At 29.5% G+C, this 16,243-nt stretch overlaps 1 protein-coding gene across 1 annotated transcript; it reads left to right on the plus strand.

Annotated features, from left to right (window-relative positions):
- Positions 1 to 4,480: 4,480 nt before the first annotated feature.
- On the plus strand, positions 4,481 to 5,895 carry LOC123228804 (calcium uniporter protein 4, mitochondrial-like). The gene is made up of 2 exons (XM_044654250.1): positions 4,481 to 5,140; positions 5,308 to 5,895. The coding sequence occupies exons 1-2, from the start codon at positions 4,553 to 4,555 to the stop codon at positions 5,791 to 5,793; spliced, it is 1,074 nt and encodes a 357-aa protein (XP_044510185.1). The 5' UTR covers positions 4,481 to 4,552; the 3' UTR covers positions 5,794 to 5,895.
- Positions 5,896 to 16,243: the final 10,348 nt, after the last annotated feature.

Here is a 16,243-nt window from a genome sequence, read left to right on the forward strand (position 1 = left end):
AGTAAATATATTAATATAAAGAGGCAGAACAAAGAGGGCATGGCCATTTCTGTTTTTTGTTTTTTGTTTTTATTAGAGAATTATCTTCTCATTACGGTTAGAAACCCTAAATTCAGATTGAAACTACCATGTCTGCTCTCAACTTCCATGAAATTCGGATTAGAATACACAATTAAATCAGTCAATTCCAAACAAAAGCAGCGCAAACCTGGCTAGGAAAACCAGAATGGCCTTATTTTCTTTCCCTGTTTCGGTAGTGTCTAAATGTTTCCTCGCACATTCACCATCATTTAATTTATTTCTTTTTATCTCTATTTGTCTCTATTTACAGTTTTCAAGATCCCTGTTTAGTTCATGTACCCATATATTGAAACTACATGTTGCATTTGGGGAGATAAGGAGCGTTATGCCTACGCTAAGGCAAATGGCAAGCATGCAATGAAGAATGTTGACAAGGCCAGCATGCAAAACTGAATGCCTGATGAGCGACATGTAGTGAGCAGTTGTGCAGTGACGATGGCTTGGTGAAGATGCTGATGCTCTGGACTCTGCAGACTGCGCGCACGTTGCCGAATTTAGAGCTGAATAAATTTATACCTGTCCAGTTATGCATACTGAATGAAACTTTAAATTATTATGAAACCTGATTTCATTTTTACATCTGGCCACACGACATGATCCCACCTGATCTTTGATGCAACACCATCTAATCCTTTAAATTTGAAAAGTCTACTTTTTTAACCGTTCATCAAAGTCAGACACTATTTTTACCAATGTGAAAATTTTTTTGTCATTTTGTACGATATATAATAAAATTAATATTAGTTAGATTTCTAAAATAATATAAACAAATTATACAATCTCACGGCAAACCTTTTGCAGGTCCGCTTTAGACATTAAAAGACATTCCCACATTTTCATTGAATGTACCATAAAATTAAAATCTAAAAAATTTCACTAAAGAAATTAATGAATGGGTGAAAATGACATTTTCAAAATTAAAAGGTTATGTTGTAATTTATCAAAGTTTGGGTGGGAAAGAGACATTTGCCCAGTTATGCACACTAAGACTACATTCCAAATCTGGCTGATGCCCTGCAGAAGCATCTCCTCTGCTCCCCTCCACGTCTCAAATATAAATTTCATCTTCTCGCGGGAGTAAATTTGTCACAAACCCAAGAACAAGACTACCTTACCTTCCTTATGCAAGAACAATTATAACCCTAATAAAATTTTGTGTATAATTTTTACATAAAAGTAACGATAGTCATTATATGATTAAATATTATTTTATCTTTAATTTTTAACTGTCTAATTATATAAAGATACATCATTATACATAAAAATTATGCATATAACATTACTCATTATAACCTTTTAAAACTTCTACTATTAAATGAAAAAATCATATTTTTTTTTTCAAATATAAATAGCATAGCCTAACCAAGACAGTAAAACCTAAAGTTAAAGTCGAATCTTTCGACAAAGGCCTAAATATATTTTACTACAAATCAATATAAATATTAGTATCCAATGATATGATATAATACAAATTAAAAATGATATATATTATAAAATATATCAAATTAATATAATACAATGAATACATCATATAATATATATTATACTGTATAATACAATATAAATTAATACACTTTTAAAAAAAATTATAATATAATAAAAATGTATATAAAAAATCTTAAACTTCTAAAAATATTTATAATATTTTTTAAAAATAATTACCTGTTAATTAATTTTTTATTATTTTACCTTTTAAAAATGATATAATACCATATAATAAGGTTCAGCATTCTATATATAACCAAAAAAAAAAATTGCAAACCATTCAAATCAGGATCCTCCAGAAATTGCGGTTGCAGACATACTACACGTTATACTCATACTAAATTGTCTTATTTGTAGGTAGAACCTAATTGCATATTAATAGACGACAAGAGTATTTTTGGGATGTCGTGCCGATCATTTTTTATAGGAAAATCGTGCCTGCATAAACATTGTGTTATGGTAAGATTTTTATCATGAATGTGTTCTAGGAAAAATTATAATATGTTCATCCAATAAATTATATCATAATTTGTATCCATTTGAGAATATGCATAAATTAAGAAAGCAATTAAACAAAAAAAAAAAGTTATTGTAATGAAAGTAGAGAGACAAATAAAATAATAATAATATAATTTCGAATTACTATTTTTCACCCAAAGTTGAGTGGAATGATATATTTTTATAATAAATTAAAAATATATATTTTTTCTGATCAATAATATTCATACATTTATCGTTTATCGTTTTTTTATTTTCACATTTATGTCTCTTTGACTTCTTCTCCCACTCAATTTTTTTTTTAAATGAATATCAATTTCTTAATTCCATTCTTTTTCCCACTCATTTTCCATTACCAACTCTTTTCTCTTCTTGTTTCACTTATTTCTTTTCAATAAAGGTCAATTTTCTCTTCTTCTTTTTTCTCCCATTCATATCTTTTTAGTTTAAGTAAATGTAAATTTAGGGTTATTAAGAATTTTTTCTAAGAAATTGAAAATGAAAAAGTAGTAGTGAAGAGAATGATAACTACTGATTAATGTGATTAAAAGAAAAAGATGATAGATGGTTTTAGTGGTGAAAATGATTGGAGGAGAATAATAGTCAATAGTAGCATTTTTTGTGAATATAATGGGATGAGAAAGTGCTTGGTCAATGGTTAGTGATAAAGATGACAAAAAGAAAATAAAGATGATGAATGTTGGTGTTACTGGTGAAGATGAAGAGAAAATAAAGAGGATGACTAATAGTTAGTGATAAAAAACTGAATATGAGAGGAGAATGAATAAAAAATGAGGAAAATTTTTTTTTTATAAAAAGAAAATTACTAAATTTTAATTATAATTATTGGAGGATAAATTTGTGTATTAAATTTCCATTTTAATTGGAGTATTTTTGTAAATTTAATAAAAATAAAAGATATATTGATGATTGAAATTTGTATTAAATAGTGAGGGTATTTTTATTAGTATATTAACAAAGGATAAAATAGTAATTTAATTGAAAACAAACAAAAATGGATGATAAATCAGACTTTTCAGACTAGAGAGTGAGAAATTGTCGTTTCACTTTCACTTGGGTGGGACATAATCATTAGGTCGTAATATTATTTGGGAACTTGTAATATTTTCACACATATACCAAGAACTAAGGGTAGACTGTGGTCAATGACTATCAACTCACGGTAAATGTTGAGCCAATATTATAATTAAGAGTTAATTCCATTTTGCACCCAAGGTTTAACCTAAAAAACCGTTTTCACTATTTGAATGCATAAATAACATTCCCACCCAAAACTTAACCCTTTTACAAATCTTGTCTCAACGTTTTAAATATGATACTTTAATTATTTAACAAGTTTAAAAATTTTCAATTTAGTTCTTGAAACTCTAGTTGCCACTTTAACAAGAATATTAACATTACTATCAATTTGAGAATGAGAACGATGATGAGAACTACTGAGAATGACAAAGTCGAAGAGGTTCAAACTAAAGATGATGAGGGCTTAATCGAGCCACATCATAGAAGGGTTCTCAAGAGTGGTATCTTCTGGCTTGAAGTGAAAGGGATTTTGACCAAATTTGAGCCATGTGATGAAAGAGTGGCCAACAAAGAGGAAACAAAAGACCATGATAATACCTATTATATTGGTGTCGATCAAACCAATGTAGCAAGATTAGAAGTGTGGGGTGGCTTTTGAGGGTAAGGGGAGTGACAATTTGGTGTGGTGACAGAGGCTGACGAGACATCCATAAAGAAGAGAGTTAAAATGAATTGAAAAAAAGAAAGAAGAAAATATTAATGAAACTTGTTATTTAAAGAGATTACTAAAAGTTTATTAATGTAAATTAATACGATAATTTTGAAAAATATAATAATTAGAGAAAATATAATAATTTAATTTTTTTAATACTATATCAATATTTTTTTAATTAGATTTTGAGTGAAAAAAAAAGTAATTTTAATTATGGGACGATTAACTAGGAGCACCTATTTAAATGTAATTTTCGGGGCTCTCTTAATATTTTGGCAAGGCAGCCTGCCTGCCAGCTTCCTGCGAGGAAAAATAACTTACTAGGGGTAATTTCGTCTTCTGAAACAGATACACATACAGGCTAATTTATATATGGCGATGTTATTTTTCCAAATATTACGCAAAAATTAACACCGTGAATAAGACCATCAAAGCATACACAGCCACGTGGCATCATTCCCTATTTTTAGGTGTTAAGTTAAAAATTAATGAAATTTAAAAATAAAAAAAGCTATGTCTCAGTTTAGTGATCAGAATCTGAACGGTGTTCAGTTGCTTTCTTTTCACCGCTTGTACTTAACAAGAGATATCACGATTTTAACCCTTGAGATTCGTAAAAACTCAGGATTCTCCTCCTTCCTTGGACCCTATATATACCGTCGCCTCCCCGACTATAATTTCTCAACTCAAACTTGACGTCTTCCCTTCTCTCCTTTCTCTTTCTCACAGTAATCAATGGAGCTTCGTAAGGCTCTCGTGAAGCGTCTGATTACCAAGAGTTACATCTCTAGACTCTTGTCACCGGCTGTAACTCTAGAACATTGCCAGGGCCTTGTCCCTCCTAATGCCCGAAAAACAAACTTCCACCGCGAGTACATAACTTCTCCCGATTCATCGGAGAAAGGCTTTTTTCGTAAATTTCTCCAGCGTAGACAAATTAACCAATCAACCGCCAGAATCCCCGAGTTTTTCTCGCTGCCTGTCGGTGACAAGCTAAGAGAGAAACTCAAAGGCATTAACATTGCCGGAGATCGCCTCCGGTTGGACGGTCTCGCACCTAATGTTCCCGACTCGCCGGCGAAGGATGCTCCGTACGGCTTCACGGTGCAGAATGCGAGGAAAGTGTTGCGGCTGTATCAAGTGGAAAAGCTGAAACTGAAGCTCAGAGCAATTCCGAAGAGTTCTATTTCGTACCGTGAGTTTTCTCGGATCTGTGTTGATTTTTGTGGGAATGAAGAGGAAGGGACTGAGTTCGCTAAGCTGTTGGATGAGTCCGGAAACGTCATCGTTTTAGGAAACACAGTTTTTCTCCGACCGGAGCAGGTTTAACTTTTCCCCTTTCACTTTTTCGCTTTTTTTTTTAGCATTAAACGATTTAGGGCAAGCAGAGTAGCCTCTGTCACTCAGTGCCAAACAATTCAGAAAAAAATTGTACAGCTTCTTCAACTTGATTAAGGCCTAATACAGCAGAAATTAATGCTTTACCACAGGTGGCAAGATCAATGGAGGCCTTAATTTCTGAATGTGTAGCAACCCCAGATGACCCGAGGCGTGAACAGCTTGAGCAGATGGAAAAGCAGAAGGCCATAATCGACCAGAAGGCTAAGGCCCTTGTTGGAAGAGAGTTGTATTGTGGCTTCGGCTTTTTGACGGTGCAGACTCTTGGGTTCATGAGACTCACCTTCGGGGAATTAGGTTGGGATGTTATGGAGCCCATCTGCTACTTCGTCACAACGCTTTACTTTGCCATTGCCTATGGTTTCTTTATGAAAACGTCCATAGAGCCTACCTTTCAAGGCTACTTTCACTGGCGATTCAAGGCTAAGCAAGAAAAACTCATGAAGCTCCACAACTTTGATGTGGATAAATACAACCACCTGCGTAAACTCTTTTACCATGAAAATTTTCCAAACTTGGATTGTTTTAAATCTTTGAGTCATGAAGAAGGGGGAGCTTCCTTGCGCTATGTACAGTAACTAGACCTACTAATTTCAGAGAACGGAAGAACATTTTGATTATGATGAAAACCGTTAGTAGTTGAAATGAACTTTTAAATCGAACGAGTAATTTTCATTTAACTGTCTGATTAGTCAAGCCCTTAATTAGCTTTGATTTTAGATATCCGGGTAGACAGGGGAACTTGATAATGCGCAAGGATCTTGCACAGTGATATACTTATCTTCCTTGCAAATAACACAGAAACTGGCAAACTTCTAAAACCGAAATGATGCTGTTACCAATGCCAAATGGATCTATGTAAATGAAACAAGAGTGATAAAATGCAGATAAAGAATCATATTTGTTTGGAAGACTATAAGAAGAGGGGTTTAGGCCTATCTCCGACAAGACCAAACTATGGATTGAGAGGATAGCAGAGGATGCTAAGGTGGCAGTGTGTCTAAAATTATGTTAAAATTTAAAAAAAAAAAAAAAAAAAGGTCAAATGATTATTTCACATCCATGGGTGGACGAAATGACACATTTTCCATTTAAGATTAAAAAATTATTGTTTAACTTGTAGGTTAATTTATTAAAAAAATATGTTAAAAATTTTTGTATAAAATTGTTGAAAACATCAAAACCCTTTCTTACAAAATATTGGTTTATTTCTAAAATTTTATTAAATAATTTGTGTATTTTAATTTATATTAATTTAAAATTAAAAATAATTATAAAATGTCACTAATATAAGTATATATAAAAGTATCATTGACCTGTAATCGTACTGTTGAAGTGAATTATAATTTTTAAATATGTTAGGATGAGAGAAATTTTAAAAAATGGGAGTGTTTTTAAAATTTTAAGACTTTCAAAATATCTTTTGACAGTTTAAAAAATGATAATTACACCCTTAAATAATTTAATCAAATACAACAAATCAGGGGTATGAATATCATATTACAAATTTTTAAAATTGTAATTATATTATCAAAATATATATACAAGATGAATATGATGGTTTCTGAAATAAGATAGGAAAATTTTTATTTATCTTTAATAAATTTAAAAGATGACATTTACATCTTCCAATATTATTTATAATACACTCCAATAGGATTGTTATTGTACTATTTTAAATTTTAAAAACAAAATAAAAGTTAATTATACTTCTATTATAATATTAAAATAAAATGATATAAATATCTTTTGATTATTAAATTAATCATTAATTTTAATAAACAAATGAAAAATATAATCATTACCAACCACACAATCATTATAAAAACTCACATAAAATAAAATTCAATAAAACCGTGTAAATATTTGTTAATATATAATTAAGTATATAGATGATATATCATAATACTATTGAGTGATTTTGAATTAAAGATAAAAATAATATTCAATCAAATGATTATATATTATTAATACATTCAATTATGTATTCAAAAGTGTATGCACCTTACATTGTTCAAAAAAAAATATCAGCATACATTTATGCTAGTTGTTTTCTGCTACATTATTACATACTCAAAAAATATCTGGATCTCTTCATCACTGGATCTCTTTATCGGAGATAAATAGATTTGTTCTAGGTTGTTTTCTATACATTGGTCAACCATTTAGGATAGAGAGAGCAGGTTGTCAAAAGCGAAGATGGTGGTCAAAGGAAAGAAAAAAAAAAACTCTAAGGTTTTGAGGGGAAATATTATTTTTCAAAGTTAGAAAATTTTAGGTAGAGGTAAACTATTAGTTTTTAAAACTTCGAGGGAAAATGCAATAGATTTTATATTTTTTTAATATTATTAGTAAAATGATGATTTTACTTTGTCTCTAATAGAAAATTTAATTCCAATTAATTAACAGACGAGACTTTAAGTTTTTTAAACCTTACAAATATAATTTTGAGAACGCGACTAAACTTAGGTGAGGTATAGTCCTTTGGCCATTAACTGATCTAGATTTAGTATAATCGGCTTTAACAATATATATGACTCGTTTATATTTAACCCAGGAAGAGGTTTTCTCTATGGGCCCAATAGCTCACTTCAATAGTTTAGAGCCCAGTCATGGTATCGACTTACCGGGCTGAATCTGAAACGAGAAGTTGGTGTAGTCAATACTGTAGACCCCAAGCCCAAAATCTTATCAATCTAGTTTGGGTTATTTTTTGTTATCAGAAAAACCTAAACTTAATAATTTATTGTTTAACAATTTCGGCATTGTAGCTGCAAAATGGCATTAAAAGTTTCGGATGAGAGAAACAAGCTTGTCCCTTTTAGCATGTACAAGTATTAAACTTGAGAGGGTAAGAAATGAAAATTATTGGGCACTATGTAGACCCTTTAGATGGATGACTGATGTTGAAGCCCGACAGATGATAACCGACCTCATTAAAACAATTGAACCGGTTATAATTCAATAAAACTATATATTTAGTTTTAAATATTTAATTAAATACTCAGATAATTTATTATTATATAATTAAATAATTTTGAATTAAAAATAACACATCATTTTTTAACCTTATTGAATATCCAAAATAGGATGTATATAGCATTACTTAATATAATGTCGTAGGAAGGAGAAAAATATTTGAAAAAAGGGTGGATTCTAGCTTAGATCTATGTTTAGTTTAAATAAATTAAGTTTGAACTGAAAAAATTTTATCTCATTGTCAATATTATAATATTATAGTTTATCCAATCAGTAATTTTTTTTCTTTTTTACATTATTGTTTACTATTTGAACGAGTCGAACTCTATCTCCAGCTAATAATTTTGAATTTAAATTGAACTTAAATTAATATTTGTTTCAAATCGAATCTACTGTTATCCGTAAGAGATAACATTACAAACCACTACACAAAAATCCATTTGAAAGGAACGATTTTATTTGCTTAAATTTTTGGGCACTTAAAAGGGTGACTTTTTTACAAGTTCAAACGGATCCAATCTAATGCATCGGCATTTCTCCATGGTCAATACATCGGTTTGAAAAGCAACTAATGAAGTTATTGGGGAATTTATTAACCAGCCAAAAAGTAAAGGAAAACAAGAGTTTTACAACTCAAAAGTTTCGAGCCTGAAATTCTAATTCCATATATATATATATATATATATATATATATATATATATATATATTTCTTTCTTTTAGGACTTGGGTAGCATCATTTGAGAACATGGGTTAAACAGAATTTCACATGTTCAAGCAATACTCTTTTCATCAACCTGGCAGGTGCTTCTGGTGGAAGGATATGCCCATAAATAGTTCTGTTTCCTTATCACTCTGAAGAAATTAGACAGATCTCCCAACTACTTTTTCTCGGGAAATTGAGATTGAGTAGAAGAAAATCATTAGGGTTAATTAACAACTGGCGCCCACTCTACTTCGTTCTCCAAGGCTCAACTAACTCATCTGACCCACTGAACTTGGACCCAAACTTAGACCTCTACTGTCCCAGAAAGTGCCTACTTGCAGCATTTCCTTGTTTTCAATGCTACTGTAGAATGGTTTACACCATTTTGGATGCAGCCAACATGGAGCCAGTTTTCCAGTGGAGTAGACAGAAATTGCAGTTAAATAATAAATACCCTCTTAAAATCTAAGGAGGATTTTTTTTTTTTTAAGCTGACAGATGAACAGCCAAGAGATCACTGATTTGCCTTAACATAGATACTTGGTAAGCATATTTAATGATGATGATGATAAAGATATACAGAGATACCCTTTTCCTTTTCTTTTATTTAAGTAGTGTAGAGCTGGTTCAAGAGGATGGAAGCGTCACAGTTTGCACGTGGAAAGCTACTTCATCGCCATGGATATCGTTAGGCAAGAAGAGAGTCGGCAGGTTTTAGGTATTAATAATCCAAGCGACTAATGGAGCAAGCACGGACTCTTCCTTCCATCTACTTGAATTTGGGCAACATTTGGAAAACAATAACAATTCAAGTAATTCCAAAGCCTTTACCAACTTGCATGCTTTAAATTCCTGATTAGGATTTCAACTGTGGCACGTTTCCGGCGGCAGAGACTGGTCAAATCAAAATAAGAACATGTAAAATGTAACTTTGTAGATGTAAAAGACTCGTTTGCCTGGGTTAAATATGATTGTGACAATATCATATATTGTAATAATTTGTTTTTAATTTGATCTTACGTTGCAACTTTATTTGCATGCATGGCAGTGAAAAGGGTGGATAAGTACCAAAGTAATTAAGGGGCCTTTGGTTGAGATTATCGCTCCTATCTATTCTTTATAATACAAGACCAATGTTGTTATAATTTTAGCCTTATTTATTAAATTTTTAATTAAGACATAAATTTTTTTTTTTGAATAAATGTGTATATTAAAACAAACAAAACAGATTCAACAGAGATGACCAAAAATAACTTAAGCTCATCCTATCTTAAGTAAGGAAGGACAACCAAACAAGCAAAAATTTAGAAGGCTTACACCAAAGAACACAACAAAAACAACAAAGGAAAAAACCTATTCTTCTCTTGAAGACCTATCTAAAAGCATATAAAGATAGGATTCAAGAGAAGAGGAATAATTGAAATTATAATTCTCATCTTTATAATCAAAGAAGTAGGTCTAATCTGGAAGAAAAAATTATACAAAAAATATCTAAGAAGTTACACAAAATTATGTCATGAGCACCAAATTTTTTAACTATCTAAGTTGTTTGTATTAATGTAAGTCTTCTTCCTGAAAGTTTTAATGTTCTATCAGTTTTGCTAACTCTTGAAAGTTATAGTTTGTCATGCAAAACAAAACATGAACTTTTGAAATTCTATAATTCTTCACTTCTTGTCGCCTCTATCTCAATCATACCTATACCCCATCACAATATTACATTAATTTCCTCTTCCATCCTTAAGAATCTAGAGATAAACATATTTAATTGATAATTCCTATTTGCCGATAGCTAAAGTAGCTGGAGAATCTCATCGCCTAAAAGCATTACCACTTGTTTTGTTCAAATTATGAGCCTTACAACAATTATAGGAAAAGGCATCGTGCAAGCCTACAACACAACCGTTCTTTTACTTTTTAACCTTTATATAAATTCTTCCTTTTTCAAAGTGAAGAAGCTAACATCTTTTGTCATGGCATGCCAAAACTATACTCCAAGTGTAAACATTGTAAATAGCGCTGGTAATGGATCGGTTAGGGGATGAACACCCTGATCTCATCACTGTCTTGGTCAAAAAAACCCTTTTTCGTCTTTGATATAGGAGAATATTTCTTTTCCTTTCTCCCCATCTTTGTGGGAAAAATTTCCCTTGACTCTCCCTCGTATCTCTATTAAAAAAATAATAAAATATTTATTAAATGTTTAAGCAAAGTTAAAAAATATGTAAGAAGATAATAAATTGAAGGAGAGACTTGTCAAAAAAAATATAAGTTAGAGATACATTTATTCCTATCTATAATTATGAGAATTTAATAAACATCCTCATTCTCGTTTAGATTGTTATTAGAGAATCTTCTCACTGTTTGAGGAGAGGCATGCCTGCATTCCACTTTAAAAGATGAATTGTCATCCATAATGGCTTGCCACCTATTCAGAAGAAATTTCCAATTACGCAAACACGCATAAAAACAATGGCTTGGTGGGTAAAGAAGTTGCAGAGTTAACTGCGCAAAACAACACATCTTCAAAACCCAAAAGTTAAAAGCATGATCGATCAGAGATGAAGATCATCATCCGAAACTGAAAGCGATCAAAGTGGTGAAACTTTTCCCCGCATGACCAGACCTTTTTGGTCCACAAATTTTAATTACATTCACCACCGTGGGAGACCGAAACCTAACTTTTCTCTGAAAGTTGACAACTATAAAACTAGACCTGGCATATATGTCAATCAGCATTTAAACATTCATAAATGCTGCTGAATGCATAACTATTCTCCTTTCTTTCTTTCTTTCTCTCTCCATTGACAAACCATGTTCATTTTTTGCGGTGTCTTTGTGGCTATATGTATGCAATAACCAGTAATAGCTCTGCCCAAATCCCTTTCTAAATGTCTTCCATTAGAATCCATTAAAGAGTTCATCAAATAAATTTAACTTAATTTTCTACATCTTATGATGTGGACTATATTCTATGTTTGGAAGTATACTTGTACATAAAGTTAGAAAGAGTAATGTCATCTCCATATGTAAGATACTTGTTTGTTTGGAGTAGTAACGACGATTCAGGTTAATCTATTATCATTATAAATAAAATATTATCGAAAAGATATATTATTTAAAAGTAATAAAATTATATATATCTAGTTTTGAATATTGTCTAATTGAATACTTAGATGATGTATCATTATACGATTAAGTAATTTTGAATTAAATATAAAATAATGTTTAATCACATACATCATCTGAGTATCTAATTAAATACTAAAAAATAGGTGTATATTGCATTACTTAAAAAAAAATTACTATATATAAATTATTATTATATTTAATTATATAATTATATATATATATATATATATATATATATATATATATATATATATATATATATATATAAAATTATCGGTTTTAGTATGTAATAATGAATAAATAATAAGAAATTATTTTATTTAAATTCCTATTAAAAATTAAAGGTATAAATTAGTGTTATGTATTTACTTTGTATATTTTCTAAAATATTTTATATACTAATAACATATTAATTTTTTTACGTTGTCAATTTATAAAATTATTCATGTATTCAAAATAGATACGTATAATATTACTCATAAATAATATAATTGAGATATAGGTCAATTTTCATTTGCCTTGCTAGTAGTAGTTAATTGGCTAGATCATTTGACAAAATAATTCAAATTTGTTTTGAATTATTTATTAGATAAGATGAAGAATATGGTTGTTGGGGACTGTGGGATTATATTATTAATTAGGTTAATCATCCACTTAATCTCTGTCTATTAAATTGCAAAGTAAATACAAAATTGAACTCAGTGATCTCAGATTGATAGAATGTCAAAGTTTAGCACCAACAAACCTCACCAGTCACCAACTCCCATGGTCCTAATTAACTCTCATGCTTAATCTTAAGTTGCTTGTTACACAATTTTCCTAACTAAAATTCCGATACTTGAAAACCAATTTTTCTTTTTTATCATTATTTCTTGCCTCTTAAATTTGCATTAAATCTTTTTATAATTTCCCAGATTTGTTAAAAGCAGTGAAATATTATATTATAAATAATATTATATGTGTATATATTTTTATACATAATTTAAATAACCAAGTAATGTATAATCATATGATTGGGTGTTATTTTATCTTTAATTTAAAATTATTTAATTACATAATAATTTTATGTTAATATTTATCTGTAGGACAAGTTTTTGCCACCTAAGGTTTGATGACAAGACAAAATCTCGCTTAAGTTTCCAAAAATCAAAATTTCATCCATTATCTACTTTCATTAATGAATTTCATTAAATAAAATAACAAGAAATTATTTTTTTAATATTTTTATAATTTTTCTCTTATTCTTTTTATTTTCTCTTTCTCTCTGCTATTCTTTTTATTTTTTTATTTTTACTATTTCTTTCTTTTCAAAAGTTTAAGAGATAAACTATAATTTTTGAAAATATTAAGCTATCAATAGAAAATTTTAGGGGGTTTTTATAAATTCAAAATAGTTAAGGGCCGTTTTTAAAATTTAAAATTTAAATATAATTGTTTCAAAAATGAAATTGTACCCTAAATAATTGTAAAAAAATACAACATTTTAAAGTTATTTAAAGATTTTATATTTTTTAAGAATATAAATGATAAATCTTTAAATTGGCATTAATGTATCAATAATTTAAAATAGGCATTAAATATTAATGACTGTTGTTGTTAAGAGAACAACTAAAAATTTATTAATAGAAGTGAATAATAAGTGAAAGTTGGCTTCTTAAAACTTAGGGGGAGCATTTGTATTTGTCAAACTTCGGGTGAGAAATAGGTATTAGGCCTTATTTTTATATCATGGTATATAATGTAAGGGTTTTCATATATGGAATCAACTTGTGTGTTTTGGAGACACGATAAAATATAGGCCAAACGACTATGTCCCATCTAAACTATACTGAATTCTCAAAATTCTCCTCATCAACTATAAAAATACTGTTTACCCATCTATGAACAGTTAAAATTAACGGTGGTAAGGGTAAAATCGTTATTTTTTTGATAATATTAAAAATAAACTAAAATATAATCTATTTTTGTCTCCCTAAACTTTAACAACTAAAATTTTTTTCCAGCATAAGTTTTAAAAAATGACAGTTTCACCCTAGGGTTCTCCGAGAAGTTCTTCGTCTCTCAAGGCTTCTCTGACATCGATCGGATATCCAAATAGAAGGAAAAAGATCGTTGAAAGGAGAGGATGTTTCGGAATGGAGAGGTCATCAACAATGAAGCCGGAGATGTCGTCGGAGATTTCAAAACGAAACCCTAGGGTGAAACTATCATTTTTTAAAACTTAGGCTAGGAAAAAATTTTAGTTTTTAAAGTTTATGGGGGCAAAAAGAGATAAAATTTTTTGGTGTTAGGGTTATGTTAAATTTAACAAGCTATGGGTAGGTAAACGATATTTTTATAGTTAATGGGGGACCCTCAAAAGTTCAACATAGTTTGGGTTGGAAATAGTACTTTGGCCTAAAATATAATACAAAAAAAGATAGATGGGTCCATAGAATTGGCAGGTTGCCTAAAAAACTATGTCGTATAAACCTGACATGACCCCAGACAGTGCTGTTGGGAAATGTGGACCAGCCAATTTCATATTTATTTATTTATTAAAAATGTACGGCATTTAATGCGAGCAATAATATATATTATTATATAAATATGTTTATATTTATAAATGTTAATTTAAAATTATTTGATTATATAATAATATATATATTTATTAATTTAAAATAAATATATATAATTTTATTAATTTAATATTATTTACTGATTTCATGCAGTGAAACTGGATAATTCAGAAAGTCCTCCTAATTTCCAAATTCAGAAAAATCCTTTTTAAGTTAATTATGTGTTAGAGTATTTGTAACAATGTCTTGTCACATGGGCAACACAAATTCGGAATAAATAAATAAATAAATAAATATAAAAATGTTTATCATGACAAATAATGATATGAAAAATTAATCAAAATAATTTAATTTTATTGGGTTACCCTATATTAATTAAGACTATGTAAAATATATGGATATAATCAATATTTCAAATTAATTCATATTCTTCCCTCATATTTGACTATAAATTATATTCCTTCAAACTTTTTCATTCAAAATTTTATTTAAAATTAAGTTAAAATAAAACAATGAATTAACAACAAAAATGGTTATTAATGGATAAAAATTGTTTATTAGTTATTGTTTAATTTTTTGAAAAATGATAGACTTTTTATTGATAAAAAATTTGAAATTCAAGGTAGGATTTCAAATTTTAATTAGAATATCAAAAGATTTTATTTTTTATAGTAAATATTAATTATTACACGATGAAAAATGGTTTATTAATAATTGATTAAGCGATATGATAAGTTTAAACAAAAATAAGATGATTTTCTTATTGTCAACCGTGAAACCCGGTAGGTTAATTATTTTATTACATATTTTAACATTGGACATACTCGACAAAATATTTATTTTTTAATTGGCCAATAGACTTATTCCCCCAAGGTTAGTGTATATCCAAACTTTTACTTACTAATTTTTTAAAATTTAAATATTTATTTGTCATCCAATTTATGTTAAAATTTTCTGTTGGGTTAAGGGTAAAAATATTATTTACCTTTAATTTTATTTGTTATCCAATTTATCTTTTTTATCTTAATTTTAAAAACTAATAATTACACATTTAGCCTCATATTTTTTATGTTTGAAAAATGACATTTCCCCCTCTCGGGTTTCATAATTTTTAAAATCTTCCTCTTACAGTCACCCCCAAATTTTTAGAAATTTCTTTCAGCCCCATACACTTTCTGGTTTATCGTCTCTCTTCTAGAGTCACATTTGTCCATCTTCAATGCCTCTCTCCCTAAGATTTGAGCCACCATCAACCCAACATCCATCTCTACCGTGAAAACCACACTGAAATCCATCGAGAGATCTAGGTGCACAACTTGGGGTTTCGCTCACATGATTCATCTTTGATTTAATGAATCGATGCTCCTTCTCGCTTTCATTCAACAAATACGAGGAAGGATATGGTTTCGTGCTGGAGGCCACTAAAGAGGGAGAGGCTAACACAATAGCTCAAATCTTGAGGAGAGAGGCAACCAGAGATGAATAGATGTGACATTTAAAGAAAAATAGTAAGCTAAAAAGTGTATAAGGGGGTGAAAGAAACTTCAAAAAATTTGGGAAGTAGCTATTAGAAGAAGGTTTTGAAAATTATGAAGCCTGGCGGCAAGGAAATATCATTTTTAAATTTTGAAAAATATAAAGTTAAAGATATAATT

The sequence above is a fragment of the Mangifera indica genome, chromosome 11 (genome assembly GCF_011075055.1).
Source record: "Mangifera indica cultivar Alphonso chromosome 11, CATAS_Mindica_2.1, whole genome shotgun sequence".
Lineage (NCBI taxonomy): Eukaryota > Viridiplantae > Streptophyta > Magnoliopsida > Sapindales > Anacardiaceae > Mangifera > Mangifera indica.